Below are 14,842 nucleotides of genomic sequence, written 5' to 3'. Positions count from 1 at the left end.
TGTTGGAGCTCCTTATATATTCTGGTTTTTAATCCCTTGTCAAATGAATAGTTTGCAAATATTTACTCCCATTTTGTGGGTTGTCTCTTTACTTCGTTGATTGTTAACATGTCGTATTTGCCTCTGGAATGTAAATTTGGTTTAACATTAGAAAATCAATGTAATCCGCCACAATAAAAAAGTTAAATGAAACATATCACCTCTTCAGGAATAAAAGATAATAAGATTCTATTTTTGGCTTTGAAGTTGGAATCAGAATCGAATTTTGGATCCCTCTTTGTAAATTTTTCCCCTGGTGTTTTCCATTTTCATTAGGCTGATGTTCAGCCAAGAAATTCAACAAGCCTCATGGGCATGCCAACCAGGGGATGTGTGTGATGCTTCTTACCACAGAGAGGTTAGTGTTATCCCCATTCACAGTTGGGCATTTATGACAGTTTCAAATTATTGACTACCAAGAGCTTCCTGGATACATGGCCCATTAAGATGCCTTGTAAGACAGATTGATCCAAAATACAGTCTCTGCCTTACAACAAGAAAGACATAGCTTTAAAACAAACAAGCAAACAAACAAACAAAAAGCCTTAAACTTCCATGGGCCATGGATACAAACCAGCCTCGAGGCCTAAATGACCAAGCCTTCTATCTATCTTCCATCGAGTGAAATCAGTTACCACTTTTTTTGCTCTAATACCTCTTTGTTATAATACTTCACCTAAGCTCTCCTTTGAGTTCTTTAGCCTTGAATCAACCTCTTGCACGCCTCCTTCATATGCCTAGTTCAGACAAGCTGAGATAATCAGCTGCCAAATATTATTTTTAATTGTTTTTTAAAAAGGTTAAAGATGCCTGCCTCAGCTGTGCTTTCATAACTAGATTATTAACTGCCAAAGGGCAGACACTTATGGTACCCTCAATGAATCCCCAACAATAAAAAAAATAATAATAATGAAAAAAAAGTTTGGTGAAGAGCAGAACAACAGAAGCTCGAGCTGGAGAAGTCTATTATGTCTATTAATTCTAGCTCCTTCTGTAGTTGTCTCTAAAATACCTCCCATTAAGTGTTCTCAAGCCTGGGCTTAAACACATCAAGGATTGTTGAGCTTACTTGTACACAGTGGACGTTTCAAAATACATGCTAATGGCAATGGTGTTGATAAGCACACTTCAGTAAGAAAAATACATTTCCTCATTGCTTTCTTTTTTTGTCACCTATCAACTGTCTGGGGTAGGGGAAGGAAGGGGAGAGGGAATTGCATTTCAAAATGTATCTTCCTCTCTATTTCCAAAGTTACATTGAAATTCAGTACATTGTCCCTAGGGAGGTTACATGTGACATACACATGTATTCAAAGTAGGACAGTAATAGGCTTGCTTCCTGAAGATAGCCGGAGGGCAGAGAACTGCCTTTTATCCCCGAGAAGTAATATAATTTGCCATCTTTAGTAGGACCTGTGCTTTGGATTGCTTTTTGGTTTTCTTTTTTTCTCCCCATGACAAGGACATCCAGGCTCTAATTCTCCTGTGACCATAGGCGCAAGTTTTAGGACAATTGGCCTGTGTTTGTAGGTAATGTGTGTCAGAGGAGGCTGAGCCCTCAGGGGACTCAGGGTCCTGAATTTAGTACCAAGCGTTGACACTAATAAATGACTAAAGACTCTACGGCGATTCTGCTCTGCTACCTCTGCTGGGTCAGTACTGTGTAGAAATAGTAAGCGTGCTGTGACAGGGAAGGCCGACACCTGGCAGCCAGGCTTCTTCCTGGTGACGTAGTAGTTCTAAACTCAGGAAATCAGCTGCTTCTGCTGAACTGAAAGGAATATCCTCTCGCTTGCCAGCGAGGGTAATAAATTCGGCAATGTTCTTTAAACAATTTACATAACTGAAAGATAAACGGCCACTAAACCTAGAGAGTCCCCTAAGGTACTATTAATACAGATCTCGGGATTAAACACTGTCCTTCATCATCTGCCTGGGTTGTAGGGAGAGGGCCCAGCACTCAGGTGAAGGCTAGAAGGGAAGCTGGGGTGGAAAGCAGAGGGGTGGCTCCGGCGGCCAGCGCACAGATCTGATGAGTAAGTGAGGCTTGCTGTGCCTCTAAAGCCCCGCTGCTGCCAGGCTGTGGAAGTTTCCGCCTGGGTTTGGTAAGGCTGATGTCCTCTGGAGGTAAGAGTTGGCCAAGTAGAATAGCAAAGTTTATCAAACTAAGTAACCAACAACTAACTAATTAGTGGACTATTCCACACTTGGAGAAACATAACTTTGGCCCTGACATAATTGGCTATTTTCATTTTCTTTTTAATAATGATAATATTAAGTACAAAACTATTATAAGAATTGTTTTTAATTGTTCACCGTAACAGGTAAGCTAGGAAAGATTTTCTTGGTATATTTGCTTTCTGGGTTTTTTTTTTGTTTTTTTTTTGAGGCAGAGTCTCACTCTGTCGCTCTGGGTAGAGTGCAGTGGTATCAACACAGTTCACTGCAAGCTCTAATTCCTGGGCTCAAGCGGTCTTCCTGCCTCAGCCTCCCACATAGCTGGAACTACAGGCACATACTACTGTGCCTAGCTAATTTTTATTTTTTGAAAAGACTGGGGGGTCTCACTCTTGCTCAGGTTGGTCTTGAACTTCTGGCCTCAAGTGATCCTCCTACCTCAGCCTCCTAGAGTGCTATGATTACAGGCATGAGCTACCCTGGGCACCCTGGACCCTGTTAAACTGGGCCTGGTAACTCGCACCTGTAATCCTTGGGAGGCTGAGGCAGGAGGATTGTTTGAGTCCAGGAATTTGAGACCAGCCTGAGCAATAGAGATCCTATCTCTACAAAAATAATTGTTTTTCTTTCTTTTTTGCAGTTTTTGGCCGGGGCTGGGTTTGAACCCACCACCTCTGGCATATGGGGTTGGCGCCCTACTCCGTTGAGTCACAGGTGCCACCCTACAAAAATAATTTTTAAAAATTAGCTGGGCTGCTAGGTGCAGTGGCTCATGCCTGTAATTCTAGCACTCTGGGAGGTCAAGGTGGATGGATTGCCTGAGCTCATGGGTTCAAGACCAGTCTGAGCAAGGAGAGCCCTGTCTGTAAAACTAGCCAGGCATTGTGGCCAGCACCTGCAGTCCCAGCTACCTGGGAGGCTGAGGCAAGAGAATCACTTAGGCCCAAGAGTTTGAGGTTGCTGGGAGCTGTGATGCCACGGCACTCTACCGAAGGTGTCAAAGTGAGACTCTGTCTCAAAAAAAAAAAAAATTAGCTGGGCTCAGGGTCAGGTGCCTGTAATCTAGCTATTCAGGAGGCTGACTCAAGATGATCCCTTGAGCCCAGGGGCTTAAGGTTGCAGTGAGCTGTGATGATGCCACTGCACTGTAGCCCAGGCGACAGAGTAAGACCCTGTCTCAAAAACATGCATACATAAAAAAATGGATTCCAAATAAATAAAATCGTAAGATATGACAATTTTGATCAATTTACCATATGCCAAGGATTGTCTTTAGTGTCCCACATAGTTTAACTTTATTTAGTTCTGACTACACCCCCATGAAGTACACAGTGTTGCCCCCACTTTAAAGACGGAAATTGAGGCTAAATAACTTGCGTGAGGTCTTACAGTTGGTTATGGTGATTTTGATTTGACCCTAAACAGTGTGACTACGAAGCTCTTAACCACTATTCTATATGAGCAATCAACATCTACAAAATTAAGCCAAGAGAAAGTGTCTTTTTCTAAAAATGGGAAAAATAATTGGAGCTGTTCATGGGTTGTTGATAGAACCAAATAAGATAATATGTGTAAAATGCCAAGAACACCACCTGGCTGTTCCCGTAGTGGGCTTTGAACAGATGTTCACTGTCATGATTGTTACTGGCTTTGAGGGGGGGGTTAGGTGTTCCAGATGCTTTGGCTTCTCTTATTCTCATAGGAGCCCCTCCTGCTGTGGAGGTGGCATCATGCCTTAGGTAAATAAGCACAGTGATTATAGGTCTTGAAGCTGAACCTGGGTGGCACTTTGAAGATGGGATTAAAGTACTATCCCACATCTGCCAAGTACCCAGCGGGGCAAATATCTCAGCATTTGGCAGGTTTTCTGTTCCAGCATTCTGCCTGAGAGTGGGGTTTTCCCAGCGATGTAGTGTATAAACATGTCAAATTGCCACTTGTTTCCTGTGCTTTTCTGAAAAGTGAAACATTTAGAATTTGTGCTCTGCCACCTTCAAACACTACATGTTCCTGTTTTAAAAAATATATACCTTACCTGTCCCTTCAGAGAGGGCCCTGTAAGGGTTATAGAGGCAGATATGAGGCTTAATTTGATTTTGTGTATCCAGAGACCTTTGGGCCCAGGGAGTTCTCAACTTTAGTACTTAGGGATGCAGTTTCCTTACTGATCTGGTGAACAACTTCTCAGTGGTTGTTATGGACAAAATGTTTTTGTCCCCTGCCAAATTTGTATGTTGAATCTTCAATCCCCAATGTGATGGAATTTGGAGAAGCAGCTGTTGGGAGGTAATTTAGGGTTAGGTGACATCATGAGGTGGGGTCCTCATAATGGGATTAGTGCCCTTATAAGAAGAGTTACCCCAGAGCTTATTCATGCCCTCTTTCCTTGCCATGTGAAGACACAGTGAGGATGCAGCAAGAAGGTAGCTGTTTGCAAACCAGGAAGAGAGCCCTCACCAGAACCCAAGCACGCTTGAAAATAAATGTCTGTCATTTAAGCCACCAAGTCTACAGTATTGTGTTATGGCAGCCCAGGTAGACTGATACAGTGGTTATCTCTTCATTGAGGAGCCTGTAAGAAAAACTAGTCACTCTGGGAGGCCTAGCTGGGTGGATTGCTTGACCTCAGGAGTTAGAGACCAGACTGAGCAATAGTGAGACCTCATCTCTACTAAAAATAGAAAAACCTAGCCAGGTGTTGTGGTGGGCACCTGTAATCCCAGCCACTCAGGAGGCTGAGGCAAGAGGATCAGTTGAGCCCAAGAATTTGAGGTTGCTGTGAGCTATGATGACATCACAGCACTCTACCCAGCAAAAGAAGAGAGGCGCAAGTAAGCCCTGCCTATTACTCCTGTTAGAAAAGTTGTTTTAGCTTTTAAGGAGACAACATCTGAGACAGCAAGATAGAAGAGAAGTTAGATTGCAATTTTAAAAGATAACACAAATAATGGTGAAAGAAGGAAAATTCCTAAACCCAAGTGAGGATCCTCTAGCCTTTGGTAAAGGGTTCTTGTTGGTGCCCTCTGAAGCTGATACTTCTGCTGAACTTCCTCTAACTAACCCACCTGATCTTTCTCTAGATGCTTTACTAAGGTGAAATTGCTCAACATTAATTTTTATCGTTCTTTCGATTGTCAAAATGCAGAGGAAATGTAAATATGCATTTTTTTCTGACATGTTCTCTATCTCTTTAACATAGTATTTCCTTCTTCAGCCATTAATGTGGAAGCTGGAATATATACATACATATACACACATGCATTTATACATGCTGAGATTTCTTAGTAGGCATATTGTAGTCAGATAGAAAAGATGACTTTTTTTTTCTGAATATTTTTCTATGAAACAGCAAACTGCTATTGCCATGTTCTTGCTTTAACAGACCAAGTATAATGTCTGGCAATATACAGAGTATGTAGATGATCTAAAGAAACCCTCAGAAAGACAAAAATGTAGACAGTATTAAACTGTGACACTCCATTCTTATATTCACCAAATATTTCTTGTTTTCCCCCTACTGGGAAAGATCATACAACCTGGATCTTCTTGGAGTTGGGTCAGGCCATATGACTATATCTGGCCAGTGAATTGTGAGCCACGTGAGTCACTTCTGTGCCAGAGCATTTCATGGCCAATGTGAGACCCTCCTGAACATTCTCTTCTCCCTGGACAGCAACGGATGGCCCTGAGTGATTACTGTGAGAGGAGATGTCTGCTGATCCTCGAATAGTAGTGTGCAGGAAGAATAAACCTTTTATTGTTAAGCCACTGGGATTTGATATGGGAGAAGGGGGTCTTTTTGTTACTGCAGCATAACCCAACTTGTCCTAATCAATAACATTTTATTGTTGGATTGAAGATATTAACTCCCAGTGGGCAATGAAACAGTGGTAAGCTCATAAAAGAATTAGGTGCTTAAAAGTGATCTTTGTCAGTTTTCATAGCATTCCTAAGGAAGGAAGATGATTAAAGAATTCTCAACTTGTCTGCTTTAGTTATTATAGAAGAGAGTCCATGCATGGGCTATGTCAGGTCCTATTTTCTATAGTCAGCTGAAAAAAAAATCACACTAGAGTAACGTGGCTCATGCACCTTGTTACATAACCAGTGTGGACAGGTATAGGGACCCTAACCATGTGATGATAACTCTCTTGGCCACATAGAATATTAAAGAGCCCCAAACAGGTTATCAATTCTATATTGGTTTAAATCCCTGTGTGAATCTGTGGAGCCACTTACGTTTGGTTATTATTAGGCAATATATCTTTGTAAACCTATGAACACAACTCCTCTCAGCAGTGAACACTGTTGTCCATCTCATCCCCTTCTTGTTGTTGTTGCACTTCTCAAGTGTTGCACCTACTTGAGAAAGTTTGGGCTTTCTCAGACACAGAAAGCCCGGATCTGCAGCTGGTGCCTGTAGGAGAGGAGAGCCACCAGAGAGGCAGAAGTGCTCCTAACAATGGTTTTGTCATTTCTTTGGGAACTCAAATCTGAGACCTAAGCCAAGCAAAGAACATGAGCATTTTGAGCATGAAAACAAGATGGGAGAACCCTGAGCCTGGACAGTAGCTGCCATGTTAGGGCAGCTAAGAGAAGGCCAGCCTGGCTGGAGCTCGTGAGCCAGGGAACAGTAAATGGTAACGGTGTCACAGAGGTGGACAGGCTTTTATGTGAAGAGATGTGTCACAGAGGGCTCAAAAGATCACTGACCCGAGGTGCAGATATCAAACAAAACTCAAATCATTTTGAAATCACATCCTTAACATTTCTTTCACCGAACAATACTCTTAAAGGAAAAAAAGAGAGCAGAAGTTGAGGGTTGTAGGCTGAGGGTGTATTTATACACCTGCTTCTGATGCAGAATAACGTGAACATTACACACAGACAGCTCCCGACAGGGTAAAGGAGCCCCTCCTCACCTCTCACCGGTGCTTTAATAAAAGTGAGATTTGACAGAGAAAATTCATGAACCCTTTCTCCCACTGCCCCCCAGTGCTGTTGCAGGGAAGAAAAATAGGAAATATTGTGAATGCTTCAGAAAAGTCACAGAACTAAGTCTGGCCTTCCACCAGAGGGTGAGCTGTTTAAAGCATGGTTGTTTTTGTTTGGTTGTTTGTTTTCTGTTTTGTTTTGAGGCAGAGTCTCACTCTGTTTCCTAGGCTAGAGTACCACTGGGGCAGCCTAGATCGCAGGAAACTCAGCCTCCTGGGTTCAATGGCTCCTCCTGCTTCAGCCTTCCTAGTAGCCGGGACTACACATGTCTGCCACCACACCCACCTAATTTTCCTATTTTTCTGTACAGATGGGCTCTTGCTGTTGCTCAGGCTGGTCTTGAACTCCTCCTAAGCTCAAGAGATCCTCCTGTCTTAGCCTAGAGGAGTACAGGCATACTAGGAGTACAGGCGTAAGCCACCGTACCCAGCCTTAAAGCAGGGTTTTTGTCTTAGCTTTGAGTTAATATTTCTAGTATCTCTTACAGCATCTGTTACTTAGTGAGTTCTCAAAGCCTGCTGGAGAGCAGGCATGCAGAAAGGGTGGGAAGGAAGAGGGAAGGGCGTGAGGGGAGGGACATGAGGGAGGATTTTCAGCATTTTCTTTCCTGAAGCAGAAGAACCAAGTTGAGGTTAGCACAGAGTGAACAGAGGCTGGCAGGAGGCCGAGTGTGAGCCTGGAACCATCAGGTGCCTTCAGTCTTCAAAGGGCAAAAGGAAGATGGTTGCCAGACCTACATTTTTGAAGTTTTTCAGTGAGATCATTCCAATTAAATGGCTGGGTTTTGTCTCAGGAATGTTGGGTTTTATTCAGAAAAAATCTGATGTGAAGACACATTAAAAAAGGATAATGGGAATTGCATGCTGTATTTTTGAAAATGCACTTTCCTTTATGCTATTGCGAATGACTTGGCTCTTAGCAGAGCGTCTGAGTTCCTCAGCTTCCCTTCAGCGAAAATCATTATGGTAATAATACGAAGGCCTTTGATCTTGCTGATTAATATGGAGCTTGCCTTACCTGATGGCGTGATTCTGCCAGATACTGGTCCTGGATCTGTTAATATAGATTAATACATTTCAAATGAAGCTTTCTTTGACCATCAGAACTGTTTCATTTTGTTATTTGAAAATGAGGCTCCCTGTTTGCATAAAGAAAAAGTTTTTGTATAATTATTTTTATTTTAAAAAGTAATTTCCATCTTGTTTTTCCAGGTTAAAAAGTAAAACCCTGGAGTACTGTAAATCATGAATAATTCATTAGTCCATTCAGTAATGTTTGCTAAGTGCCTGATAGGTCGAAGGTTTTGTGCACGGCCCTGGGATGCTGTGGTGATCACAGAAGCAAGGCCCAGCCCTGTGTCCATTTGTCCCGCACGTAAAATTGAAGGCTGCCCACGATTCAGTCCAATGTGGGAGCCCCCCTTTTTTACTCTGACCTTAATCAGGCTTCTTGCCACACTTTGCTGGGGCCAGGTCAGAGACCCTGAGGCAATTAGGCAGAAGATAACAGAGAGCTTCAGAGGAGCAGGGCAGAGGAGGGCAGGCATTTTGCAGCCTATGTTGAAGGAAAGTAAAACCTCCCTTGCAACAGGCTTCAACATTAAAATAAACTTGGAACAACTGCAAACATAGTGACAGAATTGCCTGCTTTGACACAAAGCAGCCAGTACTCCCCACTGCACAGCACTGTATGAGAAGAATGTTGGGTCAGGCTGACTGAAGAGGATCAGCGCAGACTGAGGAGTGGGGGGCCATGGGAAGGCCGTGTTCCCACCCACGCTGGTTACGCTCGCCTGTTCCTGCTGAAGGGAGACTGGACATTCACATCAAAAATCACTGCACGGAATTCACAGTTTGCTGTAAATTATAGAGTAACCTGTATATGTTCTCATTTCATAGTACAAACTGAATCATTTTGAGTCCTTTTTTTGCTCTTAAAAGCCACGTATTAAAGATCTACCAGCAGGAAGTCTTTGTAGGCCGGGACGACAGTTCATCATACTCACCGCTGTGTCCCCAGGAGCCAGGACCCAGGACCCAGGACCCAGGACGGCGCCTGTGCATGGACCTTTGCCAGGTTTTCTAGCTTCCCAGGCCTTTTGAATACTCTTCCTCTGTCTAGGAAATGTCTCAGCTTACAAATCCTATCTCTGCGAAGTAGAAACCAGAACAGAAGACAAAATTTTCAGCCTCCCTTGCAGCTAAGAAAGAAGCATGGGACAGGTGCCACCAACCAGATGCACCCACAGGAGATTACGTTCAGGAGTCAATAACACCAGATAGCAGGCTCTACCTCAAAGCTAATTTTTTAAGCCAGGCACAGGGTGGCACACCTATAATCCCAGTGACTCAGGAGGCTGATGCAGGAGGATCGCTTGAGACCAGCAGTTCAAGACCAGTCTGAGCAACAAAGAGACCCCCCATCTCCACTAAAATCATAAAATCTAATTTTTTTTTTTTTTTTGGTGAGGGTGACAATGGAAGCGGCAGAAGCATCAGGATTTCTCCTTCAGAAAGCTTCCTCGGAACATTGCTGCCTCCTCTCTAGGTGGACTGGGGTAGATGCCCCTCCTCCGGTCTGCATGTTCACTGTACTTTCCCATTGTGTTATGATCACTGGCACCCTTTGGGAGCATCTAAGCTGCTATAGTAGTTAAGGTAATACTAGCTGCTCCAATAAGCCAAGAATATATGACAAATCAAACACAACAGAAGTTTCTTTCCTGATCACATAAAGTCAAAACAAGGTACTTCGGATGAGAAGACAGCTCTCCTGCAAGGGAGGATTCGGAGATCCAGGCATCTTCCACCTATCTTGTATCTCCACATTCTGTACTGCTGGCTTCCAAAGGCCTCAGTACCATCTGAACAAGGCCAGAAGACAAAGGGCTTGGAGAATCACACATGGGGGGTTTATCAGCAAGGCCTGGACGTGATGCTTTTCACCTTTGTTCACCTTGTGTTGTCTAAACCCCACTGCCTGGCTCTCCCTGACTGGAAAATACGGTCGAGCTTCCTCCAAGTAAGAGCAAATTAAAACCGCAAAGTCCTGATAAAGTCCCACATCTCACCCTCCCATCCTCCCCATGCTCCCTTCTCCCTCAGATGGGAAGAAGAATGAAGGGTACCAAGGTTAGCAGAGTAACCCTGTGTAAGTCACGGGCAGATGGGATCTGAGCTGCGTTCCCCTTACTTGGCTCTCCTGTGTTTTTGTGCAAAGCATTTATACGTAAGGGGCACATGTTCACTGGATAGTTATTTTCGAATGCTTTGCCTGAAATTGCTTTTATCTCAGGCACCCCATGTGTCAGTTTGAAAGGGAAAGTGCTTAGCAGGCAGCCTGGGTGCCACATGTGCTCTCAGATGCTGGCGCAGGGAAGGGAGGAGGTCCCAAATCCTTCCCTCTTGGCCACCCACAGGCTAATGAAGGAAATGTCTTTTTATTTACCCGCTGCTCCTGGACTTAGGTGCCTTATCAGCAGCCAGAGAGAGCTGGGAGTACGACTCTGGTGCCAGGGACCTGCAGAGCCCAGACTTGCAGAGTCAGCCAGCCCTACAGACGCTGCCCGAGTGTGGCCCAAGTTCTCTGCACCAGCACGCGGCCCTCCACCAGCTGCTCACACAGTCCCCGCACTTTGGCAGCCCCGTGGGAGGAAGTTATCTGGAGCTGGCCAACACGGTGAGTACTTTTTGGTTCACAGAACACATCTTTAGGCTTGTCTGTATTCCAATACAAATATTTTAATTTAGAGCTCCAAGGGACATATTGGGGATTATTCTTTTATTGAACTAAACATTGTACCATTTCCAACACTGGCAATGAGGTTAAGTGCTTCAACGTTGCTGGCACGTAGGGATGTCGGGGCTTCACTCTCATCGTTAAAACCAGAGTAGACGCCTAACAGGGGTTTTGATTGTCTGTAACTTGTACATATTTAATTACTAGAGTATCTACAATGGCTTTTCCATAACTAGAGTATTTCTATGGTGCCAGACATTACAAATAAATAGGATACACTTCTTCCTGTTCCCTAATTTGGACTTTGCTCATTTGAAAAACAAAAAGGAAAATATTTCATTGAATGTTTGATTATTGTGTTTGTTTATACTTTTACAATATTTTCTGGGTTGGATGAGGTGGCTTATGCCTGCAATCCTAGCACTTTGGGAAGCTAACGTGGGAGAATTGCTTGAAGCCCGGACTTCAAGATCAGCCTGAGCAAAAGTGAGACCCTGTCTCTACAAAAAGTAGAAAAAGTTAGCTGGATGCAGTTGTGTGGGCATGTGGTCCCAGCTACTCAGGAGGCTGAGGCAGGAGGATCCTTTGAGCTGAGGTTGCTATGATCACACCACTGCCAGCATGGTTGAGACTCTATCTTAAAAAAAGTAAATAAATAAAAAATTTTTCTATCAAAAACTATGGGACAACTTAGAATTTCATTATGCTTTAACCTTCCCTTTTACCTCAAGATGAGGCATTGCCACAGTGACCTTTGTATGAAGAGCTTTTGTCTTTCTTCCCTTTTAAGTCAGAGCTGGAGGAGCAGAGTGGGCTGCTGAAGGCCTGGTCACTTGGTGTGACATGTAGGCAGTTTATATAAATTGAGCTTGCTATCCAGCCACTGTGGGAAAGATACAAAAGTCTACCTGGCTTTTTGAAAGTTAAGTTCCCACAGTGGCATAAGCATCTCAACAACCTGCTTTGATACAGAACAGTGGTTTGCGAACTCTATATTTGAGGCACATTTTCTCATTCTAACATTTTGGTGAGAAGTTTGAAGAAACTAATATTCCTAAATATGCCAGTTAAATAACTAAAGTACAATTTTCAGACAAGTCCCAATTAAATGACATTCTACAAAATATATGACAAGTATTCCTCAAAACTGTCAAAGTTATAAAAGACAAGGAAAGAGAAACTTTTTGCCTAAAAGGAGCCTAAGAAAATATGACAACTAAATAGAATAGCTACTCTTAATGGGATTCTGGATCAGAGAAAAGGACAGTAGGTGAAACACACGCACCAAAAGCTAAAGAAGCTTGAATAAAGTATGGACTTTGGTTAGTGACATCTCAATATTCATTAATTGTGACAAATATGCCATAATATGTAAGACAATGTCAGTAAATAGGGAAAACTGTTTGTGGGGTAATGAGAACTCTCTGTCTTTTATTTGCAACTTTTCTGTAAATCTAAAACTATCATAAATAAAAACATTATTAAAAACATATGCATCACGAAATCACTACGAGGGCATGATTATGTCTCATGGGAGCTGTAAAAGTGTCAGAGTTGCCGCACTGTTTCAGTTGGCCACTGTTCAAGAACTTTCTAGTACAGTTTGAATAGAACTGTAGCTATGCAAATCCTGCCCTCCTATGTGGTCAGGAAACTAGGCAATTATCAGTAAATATGTCATTTCTCTCCACCACAGTCCTGGACTTAGGCTGTGCCTACTACAGATAATTTGCCCCACATTGAACTTTCCTGTGCACTGCAATGGCTCAGCCTTTTCTCAAGACAGATGTTGCCATAGCAATACGGTAAACATTAGTGTTACATGTTGATCAAAGCTGATCATATCCTCTCTGATGGGTTCCATGGCCCCCCAGTTTTCTGTAGCAAACCTACTGTTGAAACTGTAGGAGTTGCTGGTTTCTTCCCTCTGTGTGGTTCCTTGGTTCTTAGCCTCTCCAGTAACCTCCTGAATTAATTTCTGTTCTGTCTGTCCTGGTCAGAGGCCAGCTTAGCCCCTGCACTTCCCACAGCCAGATTCTCTGAGTTGGCTGTTCAGGGGAATGGAGACCCAGAGAGTTCTCACCTACCCCACACCCGCCTATTGTACTGTCTTTGTGTGTTACTGTTTAAGCTTCGGAAATGATGGAACACTGCCTGACACTGGGCAGCTGGAGGAACACCTCCTTACGTGCTGGACACCCAGTTCACTTTATCAAATTCATGACCACGCACTTGCTGTTTCCACACTTTTCTGCATGTGTATGTCTATAAAAGCCTATGAAAGCTAGTGTTGGGGTGGGCGCCTCTAGTCCCAGCTACTCAGGAGACTGAGGCAGGAGGGACCCTTGAACCCAGGAGCTGAAGGCCAGCCTGGGCAACATAGGAAGACCTCATCCCTTAAAAAGAAAAAAGAACAACAAAAAACACAAAGTTGCGTTGAATAAGCTTTCTTTCTTTCTTTTTTTTTAATGCTATAAAGCCTAGATACAAGCCAGACCCCATCTTTACAAAAAAGAAAAAAGGCACTCAGGTAGACTGATTGTCAGGAGTTCAAGACCAGCCTCAGCAAGAGCAAGACCCCATCTCTACTAAAAATAGAAAAATTAGCCAGGCCTTGTGGTGGGCACCTGTTCTCCCAGCTACTCAGGAGGCTGAGGCAAGAGGGTGTGAGCTATGACACCATGGCACTCTACCCAGGGTGATAGAGTGAGACTCTGTCTCAAAAGGAAAAAAAAAAAAAAAAAAAAAACCAAAATAAGACAAAATAGCCAGGACTAGGGGTGCAGACCTGTAGTTCCAGCTTCTCCATAGCTCAGGAGCATCTCTTGAGCCCAGAAATTCAGGGCTGCGGCAAGCCTTAACAATGCCACTGCATTCTAGTCTGAGTGACAGAGAGAGACCCAGACCCTGTCTCAAAAAAATAAATAAGTAAATAAGCTATGAAAAACACATAATCACACCGGATAATTTTTTAATGCTATAGTTCCACAAAGAATTGACACCACAGATGAAAAATAAATAAAGTTGTACCTGCTCATTAAGGTGATTCCTTGGTGTGAATGAAAACTGGGTCATAAACGTAAATGTAGGCACGGAAGTCCTACAGAGTGATTACAATATAATGCCCTTGGACCCTGTGGTAGAGTGCATTTTGGACCCCAATTCTTTATTCCTTCCTATATCTTCATCATTTGATATGCAACTTTGGAGTCCTCCTGCTAGACGTGTGAGAAATAATAAATGAGTTTTGTTTGACCCCTGGCATTTGGGGCTGTTTATTTCATAGTTCAGTTGATGCGGGGGTCTGTTTACAAGGGTCCAGAAAGCCTGATTTGAGACATACCCCTCATAGGCGACCAAAGAAAGCAAATTTCTAATAAAATTTTTAAGTTCTAGGTTTCAAAAAAATAGCTACTAAGAGTGAAAGATGTTTCCAGTGTTTACTTGGAATCCAGAAAGCACACTCGGGGAAGATGTAATATAATGAATATTTAACTGGCAGCAGAGGATTACCTGCTAAGGGGTAAAGAAAACGCCAATGAATACAAGCATAGCACAGGTGGAGAACAGCCACACCTTCCAGGGCTGAGGCAGAGTACAGAAGGAACGGGCAAATTTGGGAGAGTGTCTTCTTCTCACCCAGGGCTGGCTCGGGTCCCTTTGAAAGGGAATCTGTGACCTGCTGGATGACAGAGGATTTCCCTGAGATGCTGCAGGCCAAGCTGACAGCAGGACGAGAAACTTCTGGAATGTGGGCTCAGCCTGCAGGGATGCCACCACTGGGGCATGCCACCACTGCAAGACTCATTGAGCGTCACTGAGAAGGTGTCCACAGAGGTGCCAGAGGAATTCACCGGGAAGCTGCCTGCTGGAGAGATGGCAAACCCACCGG

At 43.5% G+C, this 14,842-nt stretch overlaps 1 protein-coding gene across 1 annotated transcript in view; it reads left to right on the top strand.

Moving 5' to 3' along the window:
• Positions 1–14,842, top strand: part of MCC (MCC regulator of WNT signaling pathway) — a 425,555-nt gene that overhangs the window by 115,486 nt on the left and 295,227 nt on the right. Inside the window, exon 3 of the mRNA XM_053566014.1 lies at positions 10,679–10,890. Within this exon, the coding sequence (XP_053421989.1) occupies positions 10,679–10,890 (212 nt within the window). The remainder of the gene's footprint in view (positions 1–10,678; positions 10,891–14,842) is intronic.

The sequence above is a fragment of the Nycticebus coucang genome, chromosome 17 (assembly GCF_027406575.1).
Source record: "Nycticebus coucang isolate mNycCou1 chromosome 17, mNycCou1.pri, whole genome shotgun sequence".
Classification (NCBI taxonomy): domain Eukaryota; kingdom Metazoa; phylum Chordata; class Mammalia; order Primates; family Lorisidae; genus Nycticebus; species Nycticebus coucang.
Note: the sequence above shows the minus strand (reverse complement) of the source record. Positions and strands in the feature narration are given on the sequence as shown.